The 16,323-nt window shown below is 36.7% G+C and overlaps 1 protein-coding gene across 1 annotated transcript in view; it reads left to right on the forward strand.

Moving 5' to 3' along the window:
- LOC306861051 (plexin-A1-like) overlaps window positions 1–16,323 on the forward strand; it is a 234,207-nt gene that overhangs the window by 99,708 nt on the left and 118,176 nt on the right. Inside the window, exon 4 of the mRNA XM_079403120.1 lies at window positions 7,122–7,253. Within this exon, the coding sequence (XP_079259246.1) occupies window positions 7,122–7,253 (132 nt within the window). The remainder of the gene's footprint in view (window positions 1–7,121; window positions 7,254–16,323) is intronic.

Genomic DNA, 16,323 nt, shown 5'->3' on the forward strand with positions numbered 1-16,323 from the left:
AAAAGAATGAGTAACTGCTTTTATGATGTGCACAAGTGACTAGATGATTTGGAGGTTGAACAAGTAGTTTTGAAAATTTAATTTCTGTTCTGAGAAATGCACCAAAGCAACTGAGAAAAACTGTAATAACCGGTATAAATGACCATGTGCAATTAATTATTTCCCAATACAGTATATACCCAATATAAAACAATAATGGTATGGTGGCAGTATATTGTGCATCCCTAGGCCAAATAAGCCAAATATAACCTACAAAATCATTAGCAACAGTGTTAGCACATATATCTCTCCCCATTTCGAATCTTACGTTTAGCGGAAAGATCTAGTTTTTCATCTTATCTGCAGTGCTGAATCTGGTCGCCGCCGTCACTGCGTAAGCCGCATCTGCCTGTCCCAGGGGTGCTCCCTGAGTCGCGTCCTCCAGGCTCGGCTGGGTTCTTCTCAGGGGAACGAGCCGGGATGGACAGTGGTGGCAGCGTGTCGGGCCAGTGCGGGCCCAGCGTTGGCCTTCCGTCTCATTAATTAGCCAGTGGTTGTGCTCAATCAGATGCAGATCTTTACTTCAAGGGCTGCATATCAAAGGCAGGAATCTGGCAGCTGGTTTTATTATTCACAGGGAGACCTAGTTATGTCAAGAGCATGCGAGTGGAGCTTGTAGCAGCGGCGGGGGTGAGTGGCAAAGGAGATGCTGTACCCATGGAGAGCCTGAAAGATTAAAAAGGGTGGAGGCTGAGACATGCCTGCCACTCTCCGGGGACCGAGCATCAACTCCCCTTCTTCCTTTATTATTTCCCCCACTTCTCTCGCTCGCTCCGTCTTTCTCCCTTATCATTTAGTCACCACGATGCCGCACACGACAACACAAAGCCCGAACAGATGCGACATTGATCTTCAGCGTCTCCAGCTGGATTATACCCCTGGTTTATTCAAGCCGTTCAAGCATGCAAAGACCAACCCTGCTCCTGTTTCCTTGTCTTATTAATGATGAAACTCACCGGGGAGTGGGCATTGGGACCCCAGGAGCCACGCAGTGGCGTGCCATCATCATGCCCACTGGGACTGTCTGTTTGTGGCTGCTTTTTGGCCGGCGTCCTATAGCGAGTGCTGCAGCATGGCAGAGAAAGATGATTAATTTCACAGAGTAATCTGTCACGCTGATCAAGCCCAATGAGTTTGTGTGTACCAGGTTCTGTTCTTGCCGGCAAGACACAGACTGTGATGTCAGCAGGTGCCATGGGAAGTCTTGGATGCCCTCCAGAAAAGGGTCAAAGAGGCTGGAGACACTCGCACTAAGCGACTCTTTCTGCAAAACCGTGATTCTCAAGACCTTTGGAAATTACAGCAATATTGTACTGGATGTTGCAGGGTTGTGCAAAATTCAGTATTGTATAATTGGCTTACTTTTCATAAGTGGGCTTTTAAGATATATAATGCTTGTTTATATATAATGTGTAACTAATACTAATATCATTTGTTTTGCAAAAAAAAAAAAAAAACATTTAGACACATATGTAGAGAGCGAGAGATAGACTGACAGATTTACATACTATTTATAAATATTATTTTAAAAATGTTATAAATATATTATTTATGTATAATTTATTAAATAATAAAACAAATATTTAAAAATATTTTTTATTTAAAAATATTTAAATAAGATCAAGCCAAAATTCAATATCTGTCTTGATAAAGTTATGAAAATTATGGTCACACTGTATTTTAAGGCCCAATTCTCATTATTAACTATTACTTTTAAGCTAGCTGTTAAGTTTGATGAACAGTAGAGGGCCGAGAACGGAACCTTGAGAAACACCCTGTGTCAGTGGAGCAGTGGCGGATTTATACCCTTGTAAAGTGACAAAAAAACTTTGTTGCGGGGATAGGAAATGAGCAACGAAAGAGCTGAACCAGTGATACCGATATCAGAAAGACGCGGGATAAGTAAATCATGGCAAACTGTGTCAAATGCAGAACTCAGATGGAGAAGAATCAAGATGTTCTTTGACCCTGAATCCATGGACAGAAGAATGTCATTAACCACAGAAGAAGAAGGCAGTTTCAGTGCTATGAGTTGGGCGAAATCCTGACTGAAAAGGTTCAAAAAGACCATTGCCACCTAAATATGATCGCAATTGTGAGAGAGAAGAGACTCACTGTATCAGTTGTCGAGGAGGAGATGGATAGGAATGGATAGGACTCAAAGCCGATCAGTGTGACAGGATAAAAAAAAAAAATGCCAGGTTAGTCATCCAAAACGCTTTGAGTGAAGAGAGAAGTTCAGGAAATAATCCAGATCTGCCAAGTCCCAGCAAAAACATAAATGGCAAAAACACCAAAAACGTAGCGACAAACAAACATCAAACAGATATCAGCATGAAGCGGCAGCACAAGGGCGCCAAGCGTTCTCACGTGGTGGAAGATAATAGTGAGAATTGATCCCAAAAGTATTTATTAGTATTAAGTTATTAGTATTAATAATTATATTAATATTATATATTCTTAAAATGCATTTTCAGTTCAGTTCTGAATGGTGCACAAATGCTGGTCCAAATGTGTTCTGAAACTGTATTTTTGTCATATGCGTTTTAAAAAGAGCTTTAATGATTTTTCATTTGCAACATTATAGCTTCATTTCTCTGATCACCCAGTTGAGGATGATGTGCAAACGCTGAGGTCAAACTCCAGCAGAAGCAAAAAGCATCCATGGAATAACCAGCATGCTTTCAATCCTGCAATTCAGCTCACCATCCTTTATTGATCATACTCCAGCACATTGATGTCAAGACACGAAACGTCCGAGAGCGACCTCATGGTCCGCACATTATCCGTGGCTGAGAGGGCACTAATGAAATTGGATCCAGCTCATCTGGAAAGTGACCTCCTGTTTGATTTAATTAGCCAAATGTCTCCGCTCCCCATCCAAGTTAGAGTAAAATGATTTTAAAAAACGGAGAGTTGATGGGTCGCCATAGTCTCCGGCAGAGAAACGCCTGGGTTTCGTGACAAAACTTCTGTCAATCATTCACTCCACCAAAGCTCTCATAGTATTTCAGTATACACTGAAATTCCCAGCACCCCGTGAGGGACAACGTTCTTTTTCTTTCCTTTTTCCCATCTGAAGGCTTACATAAGAGACAGCCACTAGCTCTTTAATGTCTAGGACAGTTTATCATTGCACCGACTGTTGACCTCATCAATGTCGTAGGGTCACATACAAATTCAGACATGCTTTAGCAGAGACGTTGACGAGATTGAAAAGGCCAGACCTGTTTCAATTTGCTCTGAAGCCGTCAGGAGTGTCCCTTCAATGAACCCTGGTCCATCTTAATTATTGTTCATCTGTAGACCAGCATTAAGGAAGACTGCAGGGCTCTGTTTCTTAATTTATAGGTTCCTATTTTAGGTTATTACCCAATGCGCTCATTATATGGGGCATACAGCAGGAGGCTAGACACGGTTGCTTCTGTCCTGAAATGATTCTGTCATGACTTACTGTAATGGGACCATAAACATAAGAATATAATGTAAGTAGCAATCATGGAACATATTCATCTAATAAGACGGTGTGAATTCAATATTTGTTTTGGTATGAATGATTTGAGTGCGGCACATAGAGAAGCCTTCCCCAACGACATTTGGCTGTTTTTGGTTTTAAGGTGAAGCATCATTTATCGGTCCGCTACAAAATTCTGGACTAAATGTTGACCTCTGTGGTTGACACATGAAACTGCAAGTTACTCGTTATTTATTATTTTTTTCCCAAATTTATTCAGTTGTACTTTGGCATTGCTTTTCTACATAGATTATTATCAGTATATTGTCATTTGTATGTTTTTTTTGTTTTTTTTTTGTATAGTGATTGCTTCTTAAGAAAATGTTATGTTATTATAAACAATGTATTGAAATAGATGATACTGTTAATGTTGTCATGAATATAGCCATTGATGCTGATATGGCATTAAAACATAAATAAATTAACAAACAAACAAATAAATAAATACATCTACATTTATTATTCTGATGGTTTGATATATTTAATATTGCATTAGAATTTAAATGTCTTTCATATATTTTAAATGAGTTAATATTAAATATAGTTATTTATTAAAAAATGTGTATATATATATATATATATATATATATATATATATATATATATATATATATATATATATATATATATATATATATATATATATATATATATATATATAAATAGTTATTTAAAACTATATAAAAATATATAAAAATAAAATATTAATAAAACTATATAATCTATAAAACTATATAAACTATAAATAAACCATGGACTATAAAAGTATATAACTATATAAATATAATGTATTTATATAGTGCCAAGTATAAAAAAAAATCTAATATACTGTTAAATATTTTAAAATAAACTTTAAAATATATTAATTAAAAATGTAAATATATAATTAAAGAAATGTATAATATAAAATGTTAAATTATATTTTAAATATAAAATTTCAATAATAATAATAATAGTATTTGGCACTGTATACTTTTCTTTAAACAAAAGTGCACTGAAAAATAAAATGTAGACAATTTTTACTCAGAAGTTATTATAATTACGAAGAATTGGAAGTTATGCATTGAATTAAGTAAAGATACTTAAATAGTATGTCAGTGTATTTCACAGTGAGTCCTGTGACCCAGGAAGGGATTGGACGTTGTATCAAAAACAGAGACGGTAGCAGTAACCCTCCAGACTACGGTGAATTGGGATTCAGCAGCAGTCAGTGGGGAGAATTGGATTTGTTTTTGTTTTTTCACCTTCCAACTTCCATCTCTCCTGACACCTTTATTGAGGCAGCGTGAGACAGAGAGTTCTCTAGCTCTTGCTGCTGCTTCCTGTTAAGCGAAAGATGGGCCATCTGCCAAGAATCTGCAATTTGAAGAGTCATTGCACAATTACGTCAATCTGAATGACTCTGAAAAAGGGCGGAGAAATGCAGATGGCAACTCTTGCTCACCCTTGAAGAACAATTAAATATGTTTATCCCATTTAATCAGTTTCATTTGGCAGAGAAACTTGCAGGGGAGTTTGTTAGTTGCATTGTCCTGCTACTCAACATATTAAGCATGTCCAAATATTGCAATAAACCAAAGCATAACAGTGGGCAGTATTTTTAGATTAGTATTCCTGCTCCATGCGGCTAAAGCATCTCCCTCCTGTTGTGCGTTCTCCTGCACGGACACAAGGGAAGATCCTTTCTCTCTGTCTTCCAGCTCGCGTCCCACTGCAGGAACTTCAGCGTTACTTGGCAAGAGTTCCAGAAGCATTGGCTGAGGGAGAGGATGTGCTGTCCTTGAGCTGTTATCTGCCACTACTTCATAATAAACCGCGTCCCGTGGGAGTAATGCTCAATGAAGTGATGGAGGGGGAGATGGACAACAGACTCCAACTCCCAGACTGCTTTGCTGTCTTCCGAGCCTCTTTTACCCACTGAGCAACAATATAAAGGATTCTTATACTCATTGAAAACACAGAATTAAAATAGTGTAAAAAGCCTGAAGCTGGAAATGAAAAATGGGAAAATAATAATAAAAAAAACATAATTCCAAAGTTATGAAAAGGCCTGAAGCTGGAAATTAAAAATGGAAATAAAATTCTAAAAAACATAATTCAAAAATTATAGTGTAAAAGGCCTGAAGCTGGAAAATGAAAATATAATCAAGTAGAAGTCTAAAAATCTAAAGACTAAAAATCTTTTTTTTATTTGCTTTATATTTATACTTATATTTTTAATTTAATTACATTTTTATAGTTTATACATAACAACAATATAATAGTTTAAATATGATTCAAATAAATAAATAAAATAGAAATGGAAAAACATCTGAATTGTGTTTTAAATAATAGTTGCCATGAGAAGGCTTATTTGTTATTTACTACCACATTTTATTTTATTTTATTCTAACATACCAAATGATAAACAACAGTAGTAGTATTTTATTTTTATTATTATTATTATTATTATTATTATTTAGACGGACTCTTGCAGTACTAAATATTCTTTACTACTTGCATTGGTTTATTAAATATTTTGTCTTGCTAATTATGCTAAATATTTAGCCACCAATAAATTATACTCTTAGTTCTTATAAATAAATAAATTAAAAAAACTAAATATTAAATTAAATTCTGCAGATTTTACCCTCAAAATCAGTACAGAAAATGTGGAAGAAGTCCTCCAATTCTGTCCATGTAGTCATGCCAAGTTATTTTGTTCTCCATATAAATGTTCTATAAATGTGGTAGTTTACATGAGGTCATGTCGCACAACTTTAGGTTTTAGTTAAAGACAAGAAGTGCTGATTAAGTTGTCTCTATTTTCAGATGTTTGTTAGTGTAATTTTAGTTCTCGTGATCTGGCTGCAGGGTTTGACCCATATAGGCCACACTGTCGACTCCCAGGTGTGGGTGGCTAAAAACTCCCTGCAACTCTTTGGCTCTGTGATGTGGACCTTTTTATGAGGGAAACCAAACTGCTTTAGCGGCTTTTGTGTTTTTGTTAGTGGGTCGTCCGGTGCTCTAATGTACTCGGGTGCTGCAGGCGCTCTCTTCATTAGCGATGGGGTGGTGTCAGAGGGCCCAGGTAATGCGCTCCCACGGCGCTTGGCGAAGGGGACGATCATTAATCAGCAGGACACGGCACCGGAGCCGAGCACATCATTAGGCCCTGAAACACCACGGGATGCAGGGGTCACGCTCCCCTGACCCTGCATCAATAAGGCCGGGGAGGGGGACTTAAAGGAGGGTATGACTCTGGGTGATGCTCGGGTGGGCCAAACAGAGGAAGGAAGCAGAAAAAGAGGCTGTGTGGTTATTATTGACCAAGATCCATTTGTTTAGCATCGGTCGAGGCCAGAGTTACTCCCCTTTAAGCATTGATGTGAAGCCTGCAGAGTTAAATGACTGTATTATGTAGCTTAAAGAGACACCAAACCAAAAACCTTTTGACAGTTTCCATTATAAACCTATTTTTCTACCTTCTAGAAGCTGGAATGCTGCACAAAGCGATCAGCCAATCAAATCACAGCCGATCTGGACAATATTTTATGTGTATTAAATGTCTATCTTCTGTTTCTTTCAGATCTTGGTGAATGCCATTACCCAGCCTGCACTGTTGTATGAGAACGTGGTGGTGAGCGAAGGGAACCCAATTTTGAGGGACATGCTGTTCAGCCCTGACCATCAATACATCTACACTCTCACAGATAAAGAGGTAAGACTTCAGGGAGTGTGCTGTTTGACAGTGATGGTTGATGGCTTTTATTTAGCTAGAATGTTCTGAGGAGCCCGACAGACAAACAGTGTGATTTGGTCATGCACCTGAGTCCCCAAAGTCGCCAAAGAGAGAGGAAAGCACACAAACACAGAATGAAAGTAGAAGTGAAAGGACACTTTTTTCCCAAACATTTGCTTGAAATGGCAAGAATGGAAGTATGAGATTATAGCTTCTTCATAGTAGCTATTGTTTGCCTTGATTTTTTTTTTCCCTTTATGCATTTGGCGTATGCTTTTATCCAAAGTTGGATTATTTAATTTTTTAAGGTTTACATTTTATCAGTTCATTGATTCCTTGGGAATTGAACCCATGACTTTGGAGTTGCAAGCACCATTCTGTACTGTTTGAGATAATGGAAGTACCTACGTGGGCACTTGTTGGCAGCCTTTCCTTTGGCATCTGGTCCAACTTATCATTTTCAAGTTTTGTTTTAAAATCCATTTTTTATTTTATTTTAAAGAGAAATAAAAGCTTTTTAAAATGAATTAAAAATATCATTAGCATATATTTTATCTAAAAATACGAAGCCTAATTTAAAGCCTTTATAGGCATTTATGATTGCATTCATATATTGAGAAGTGTTTTGGGTTTATTTTCAAGCCCAGAAGATATCTGCAGGTTATTTATTGATTTAATGACCATTTATCATTACTGTCTGAATATTTGTGCAGCAGTGATTGTGTAAATGTTCAAAAGTTTAGAGTTGCATGGAAATAAAGTCAGATTGTGAAGAAAGACTGTGTGCCAGCAGTCTCTGCGTCTCCACACACATTTTCATTACAGTCTATGAAGGTCCCCTCTTGGATAGCTAGAAGTCACTCAGAGTTTCAGGTCCCCACTTGGCATGTGTTTTAAAAAATAAAAAAATGCTTATTTTCAGTTATATTATGAAAAAAGCCCTAAAAAGAAAATTTTGTATGTGACATTTGTTTCTTCAAAATAAGCAGAAACCCTCATCCCCTCTTGGTCAGTGTAGAGTGACAGTCCCCTCTTAGTAACATAGACGTGTGTGTGTGTGTGTATATGTATGTATGTATGTATATGTATATATATATATATATATATATATATATATATATATATATATATATATATATATATATATATATATATATATATATTTTATTTAGTCATTTAGCAGACGCTTTTATCGAAAGCGACTTACAAATGAGGACATAAGAAGCAATCAAAACCAACAAAAGAGCGACAACGTGCAAGTGCTATTACAAGTCTCAGTTAGCCTAACGCAGTACAGATAAATATTATTATTATAAATTTTTATTTATTTATAAAAAAATTAATAAGACATAGATAAAATAAAATTAGAATAGAGAGTGCTAGAGTTAGAGGGTCAAGTAAAGATGGAACAGATGAGTTTTTAGCCGTTTCTTGAAGATGGGTAAGGATTCGGCTACACGGATTGAATTGGGCAGGTCATTCCACCAGATGGGAACAGTTAATGAAAAAGTCAGTGAAATTGTTTTTGTGTGTCTTTGGGATGGTACAATAATGCGTCGTTCACTTGAAGAACGCAAGCTTCTAGAGGGCATATAAGTCTGAATTAATGATTTTAGGTAAAGGGGTGCAGAGCCAGTGGTGGTTCTGTAGGCAAACATTAATGCCTTGAATTTAATGCGAACAGCTATTGGTAGCCAGTGCAAATTGATGAACAGAGGCGTGACGTGCGTTCTTTTCGGCTCATTAAAGATTAATCTTGCAGCGGCATTTTGGATTAATTGTAGAGGTTTAATAGAATTGGCTGGAAGACCTGCCAAGAGAGCATTGCAATAGTCAAGTCTGGACAGAACAAGAGCCTGAACAAGGAGTTGTGTTGCATGTTCCGAGAGAAAAGGCCTGATCTTCTTAATATTGTATAATGCAAATCTGCAGGACCGGGCAGTTTTAGCAATGTGGTCTGAGAAATTCAGCTTATCATCAATCACAACTCCAAGGTTTCTGGCTGTTTTTGAAGGAGTTATGGTAGATGAGCCTAACTGGAAGGTGAGATTGTGATGAAGCGATGGGTTAGCTGAAACAACAAGCAGTTCTGTCTTAGCTAGGTTGAGTTGAAGGTGATGGTCCATCATCCAGCAAGAAATGTCTGTTAGACACGCTGCGATGCGAGCAGCTATCGTCGGATCATCAGGATGGAATGAGAGGTAGAGTTGAGTGTCATCAGCATAGCAGTGATATGAAAAGCATCACCTAGTGATGCCATGTAGACAGAAAAGAGAATTGGTCCAAGAACTGAGCCCAGAGGCACCCCAATAGTGGTGATTTTTATTTATATATATATATATATATATATATATATATATATATATATATATATATATATATATATATATATATATATATAATTTTTCATATTTATATATGATTTATATTATACATATATAAATAAATATTACATATATTTATTATTTCTTTCATATATATATATATATATATATATATATATATATATACATATACATATATATATATATATATATATATATATATATATATATATATATATATATATATATGTATGTGTATATATATATATATATACATGTGTATATATATACATGTATGTGTGTATTTATATATGCATATAAATACAAATACAAAGTACACACCAATTATCTAAACAAACTGTACTGTAATGTAAAATAATAATAATAATACTTTTGTTACTCTACAGTGTATATCTGGCTCAGCTCTTGTCTCTTTTTATGTGATTTTCAAGTTGATTTGAATATTTTTTTTTGTGAAGAAATCTATGTATCACTGTCTACTATATATTTATTTTCAAACTATATATTTATTTTCTAACTATATATTTATTTTCTAACTAATTTCAAACATTTAAATATGCCTTTATTAAAAAAATTTTTAAACCGATGAGAAACACAATCTTTTGACTGATAGAGTATATAATAGCTGGGTTGGACTTTTTTATGAATGTATGAATATTGAAAATGCTGCTCTATTATTACAAAGAAAAGCTGTTCAGGATGTGTATTATTCAATGTGCTGTTTCTTTATTCTGCACAGATTCACATGGTGAATTAGACAGTGTGTGCGTGTGTGTGAGCATGTGTGAAAAAGAGACCCGGAACGTCTCCTGATTTTCTGCATGTGATATTCGACACTGTGTCAGCCCCCTTCCCACTTTTCCACTCACATACACACAAGCAGCAGCGCCTCTGGTAATTCACCACTTATCAGAGAAAATTGAGGAAGGGCTTCTCTGATCTTTTCTGATGGAAAAGAAAGCGTCCAAACCCCCGTCACCCCCACCCATCCCCCTTTTCACTCAGACCGAGAGCTGGAGAATTCTCTCTCTTCTTTTTCTCCTTCCGTCTTGCTCCTTTTTTGTGCTTTCATGTTCTCCTCACTAAGGGCTGATTGGAGTGCTTCCTGTCTTCCTCTTATTAAAGGGCATTTCCTTCATCACTGTAACCCCATTCACTCTCCGCTAGCCCACACCGCCTCTGATTAGAGCACTGCATTGCAGCGCCAGGCTCAAAAAAAGACCTTAAACCGCGATCAAATCCGAACCCGGAGCATTTATTCTGTTGTTTAATGTCAAAGATTAAAAGAAAATACATGTGACAGAATCACTGCAAACATTTAAATAATTTAACATGTTGTTTTCAGATGTTCCTGCTGAGAAAGGGAAAGGAAAAAGGGGAAAGAGAAGTGGTGTGTGGCCAAGTATGGTGACCCATACTCGGAATTTGTGCTCTGCATTTAACCCATCCAAGTGTACACGCAGTAGTGAACATACACCCGGAGCAGTGGGCAGCCAATGCTGTGGCGCCCGGGGAGCAGTTGGGGGATTGGTGCCTTGCTCAAGGGTCTCACCTCAGTCGTGGTATTGAGGGTGGAGAGAGTGTTGGTTATTCACTCCCCCACCTACAATCCCTGCAGGACCTGAGACTCGAACCCACGACCTTCAGGTTAAAGTCCAACTCTCTATCCATTAGGCCACGACTGCCCCATAATACATAAGAGAGCTTTTAGAGTGGAAATAGCGAGAAACCCTCATGGTAGTTCACGCTGATGCAATGTAGATGCCCCTTTGGCCATAGTTTGCCCTTTTACCCATAGGTATTCTTGATAAAGCAGATGAGAGAAGAACGTAATCGCCATTGCAGTAATTAATATGTGAAACACACCAGAAACACTGTCTACGACACCAGTGTTGTGCATTATGAAGATAACTGAGTGCATTATAAAACAATTCTTAATTGCCTTGATGAATCACTGAAAGCCTGTCATAAACATGTTTGAATCAGTTTTCACCCCGAAAATGAGAATGAAAAATAAGACCTTTGACTATATTTTGTATAAATTACATTTATTTATTTGTGATTTTTAGTTGTGAATTTAATTAAGCATATTTATTTATAATTATTAAAAAAGCATTTTTGCGGTATTATCATTACCATAATTCAATACAAATCATGCTATTGTAATACAAAAGTCCTTAAAATTAAAATTTTAATACTTAAAAATATTTGCATATTATGGTATTATTTGTTTGTTTTGCCTTTATGATGATTTCAAAGGGAAAAAAATAAATTAAAATGATAAATTAAAATAAAAAATAATAAAACTTAAGAATAAACTCGAGCATAAAATATTTGACTGCATTACAGTAGGCTGTTGAAGTTATTTTTTCCCTATATATATATATATATATATATATATATATATATATATATATATATATATATATATATATATATATATATATATATATAGGGAAAAATAACTTCAAAATTATACTGTGTGTATATATATATATATATATATATATATATATATATATATATATATATATATATATATATATATATATATATATATATATATATATATATATATATATATATATATATATCTATACACACACACACAAACAGTATAATAGGGTTATACATTATCTCTATAATATACGTTGTAATCATATTTTGTCAAGAAATTGACGCTAAAATATATTGTAATACTTACCTATTCATGGCTACACCTTTAAAAAAGTCTAATGCATTATGAATGGATTGTGTTATGCTCTTTAAAGATGGCCTCATGAATAGAAAAGTATTATGTATTATAAATACTTTCAGTTATTTACAAGAACATGCAACTTACTCTTAGGCTATTATAGATGCATTAAGAATACATTATCAATACATTATGTATACAGGCTTCATTGTAAGTGTTACTCAATATTAATTTCCCAATAATTGATTTTTGGTGAACAAGATCTCTTTAGCTCAAGTGGCACATAGAAGAGTTCAAATGTACACCAGAGGTAAACAGACAAGGAGAAAAACGTCCAGTCATATGGGAGCTGACCTCGAATCGCTCTGTAATTTACAAACCAAGCCCAACTTCTAACCCTTAACCTCACTGGGACCCTTAGATGGAAGATCCAGATTTGTTTACTGGGGAGTACAGCTGTTCACAGTGCTGTTTGTAGGAGAGATTTAGACTATGAACGAAGGAGCTATACTGACAATGTTAGATGATTTTGTCTCTCCTTTTGAATTGATTTACTTTAATGGTTCCCAGTACACACACACACACACACACACACATTTACCTAGACGTACAAAAACGTGTTAGCTGCACCAACATGGCGATCCATCAGCGCTTGGTGATAATTGTTTTTAATGTATCCACGTCTTCAGATGGAAAATGTTATTGGTATAGATGGTTTCTGTATGAGTGCCTCTGATACGGGCGGTGTGTAGATTGCATGTTGAGAGGGCGGGCTTGATAACCCTTCAACACATTAACTTAGCGCGAGGAGCGTTAGGCTAACGTTCTTTAAATGGAGCCGTGTGTATTCACTCTGCACTCGGACTGATATTGATTTAAGTGCAGCTGTAAATGGCTTTGTTGGGAAAGAAGGTTTTATGGAGGAAGAATATTTGAAGTATTATAAAAACGAGGGGGAGGAAGTGCTTCTCTCACAGGAAGTTGTGTACATACCACTAGCGGTGGCCACACAGAGCGATGAACCGTCTTTCTGGAGGTTGAGAGGCATTGTAATGGAGATGAGAGCGGTGTTGCTGTGGTCAACGTGCGGCTGAGAATGGAAAACCCTGAAGGTCAGATCATAGCCATGCATGGAAGGGAAGCAGACAGATGGACTTTGATTTCTATTTATTTTGTTAATAAATGGTCCTGGTCTTTTTATGCATAGTTCATCAGTGCATGTTAAAGACCAAATTTGTTTAATTTAGGGGTTTCTCCCTTTCTGAACTATCATTCTGCTGATGTAACCAATTTTTAGTGATGCTAGACATTTCTATGTAGTTGTAAAGGCTTTCTGAGTGGCATTTAACATGTTGATAATATTATTATTATTATTATTATTAACTAAAACTATCATTGTTTTTGTTATATAGATGAAAATGTGTAAAAAAAAAGTAAAATTACCAAAAACTAAAACTGAAGTTAAAAGTAAATTAAAATTATATAGAAATATTTTCATAGAATAATAATAAAAATGACAAAAATGCACACAGTTATTAAAACTATACTTAAAACTGAAAATATAAAAAATGCAGCTATTTAAAATATGAATAAATACAAGGTAGTACGCAGAAGATCTAAATTTACTCAAGCCATGTCTACAGTGTAAAGGCCATACTTTGCTTTTTACACGCACACGTACAGTGCAAGTGATGCAAATTTCATCATTAGAATAGTACGTGCACCACCCAGTAACCTTTTGCTACTGTCTACTTTGTATGCGCAGGTCGCACATGCGCATTGACTTGGTTTTGCACTAATCAGCTGTTCCACAAGGTGGCAGCACTGGCCTAGGCCGTTCTTTCACAGTAGAAAATGAAACTAAAGAGTCAGAGCAACAACAAGAAAATAGCGACTGCAACATCAGACGGCCTCATTGACAAGCACACGATAGTTTAAAAAAGCACCTTTTTTTCGGTCATAACTTCTGGGGAAAAATAGAGCAGACGCTGGACAAAGATGAAGATTTCTAGAGCGCATGTGTCGACCGCCTGTGTTCATGCACGCTAGCAATCTGTTCAACTGTATGCATTCACTAGTGACTAATCACTTACCCCCATGTCGTTCCAAACCCGTAAAAGCTTAGTTCGTCCTTGGAACACAATTTAAGATATTTTGGATGAAAACCGGGAGGCTTGTGACTGTCCCATTGACTGCATAGTAAATTGCACTGTCAAGGTCCATAAAAGAATGAAAAGCATCATCAGAATAGTCCACCTGCCATCAGTGGTTCAATCTGAATTTAATGAAGCGACGAGAACACTTTTTCTGCGCAAAGAAAACAAAAAAACTATTTTATTCAACAATTTGTCTCCTCTGTGTCAGCATAGCGCCATTTTGGAGAATATCCACTGGACGCCAGCAGCATACGCTGTTCTGTGTCAGCCACACCACAAGGATACCTCTTCTACATTTGTTTACGCTTTGAATTGAATGAAAACAGCGCATCCGTGTGGTGTGGCTGACACACTGCTTGCGTCCAGTGTTTTTTTTTTTCCCTCAACAAACCAAATGATTTGAGGTATATTTCATCTATATAAATCAATTGATGTTGAATGAGTTAAGCTCTTAAGTAGTAATACAAGGGGTTCCATGCTGGGGAAAAAACAAATCAAACAAACAACAACCAAAAAAACAGTTTAGACTGGTTTACTGGATTCAGATATTCTCCCGGTCTGGTTAGCTGGCTAGTGTCTGACGCCCTTTTAGGCTGGTTTAGCTGGGCGTCAAGGCTGGGAGACCAGCTAGAACAGGTGAAAAACAGATAAAATCAGCACAGACTGGTTTAACCAGGTTTTTATCAGCAGGCTTTAGGCTTTTTATTTTTTAGTATGGCTAGACTATCATAGTCTTCCATATATGGCTGTGATCTGACCTTCAGAGCTTTACAATTTAATCTAAGCATGACGGATAAAATCAAGCCCCCGTCATGCATTGTTTCCCAAGTACTATATTTTGTTTACGTTATGCAATCTAAAATGTGTCACCATTGCCATTTTAATTACCAAGTGCAAGTGTGTTGAAATGCATGCTGGTTGAGTGTGTTTGGACGTACAGGATGAGCTGAATGAGTTTCACAGGCCGCTTTCTCTCCGTCAGTAGCCACTGTACACCAAGACCCAGAGGACCGAGAGAAAGAGAGAAGTGGAAATTAATTGGTTTGAAGCAATTTGTTCTCTCTTCTTTCCTTCATCTATCTTTTTTCTTTTCTTTCTCCCCTCTCTTTTAAGTGGTCCTCCTCCTATGGAGGAAGGAGTCAATGGGAGAAGTGCCCCAGGGGTCATTTTCTTTCAAATAGCGAGTCCTCTCTCTCCCTCTCGCTTCGTCTCGCTGAGATATTGCCAACTCTTTGAGAACTGACAGCGGTCGTGGGAGATAGATTGTGATTGGATCACTCCGGCTTCCTTGAAGCCATCTTTCATTAATTTTTCTCTCCCCACATTCACTTCTTTCCCTGTTTATCGTAATCTGAGGCATCTCGCCATCTCTCTTGTCAACAGCACCGGCTAACAAGCCTCCATCGACGTCCCTCTAGCCTGAGTCACGCATTTTTTCTCAAGGTTTTATTATGTTTGAGGAGGTGGACGGCCAACGAGCGGCGTTCTCTCATGAAAGACAGAGATGTTATTGTTCCCCTTTGAATCTAGCGAGCAGAAATTTTCAAGACAATCCGTAAACATAATCACACCGTAATCCGGCGTTCCGATCCATCCTACATTTTAATATGTTGGCTTCCGTACCTCAGGCATACAGAGATATCACACCGCATTAGAGAAGAGACCAGGACCCTAATGTTCAATGATATTGCTGTTTCTTTCCCGCGTTTCTTGCTGATCTTGGGGAAGATGCGTTGTATGTCGTCCACGTCCGTCTCCCGTTTTTTTTTTTTTTCCATTTGTATCTCTTCATTGGATAATAGAAACGGCAGGCGGAGGCGCATGTTGTGCCTCAAACATCAAAAACTCCATTT

The sequence above is a fragment of the Barbus barbus genome, assembly GCF_936440315.1.
Source record: "Barbus barbus genome assembly, chromosome: 41".
NCBI lineage: Eukaryota > Metazoa > Chordata > Actinopteri > Cypriniformes > Cyprinidae > Barbus > Barbus barbus.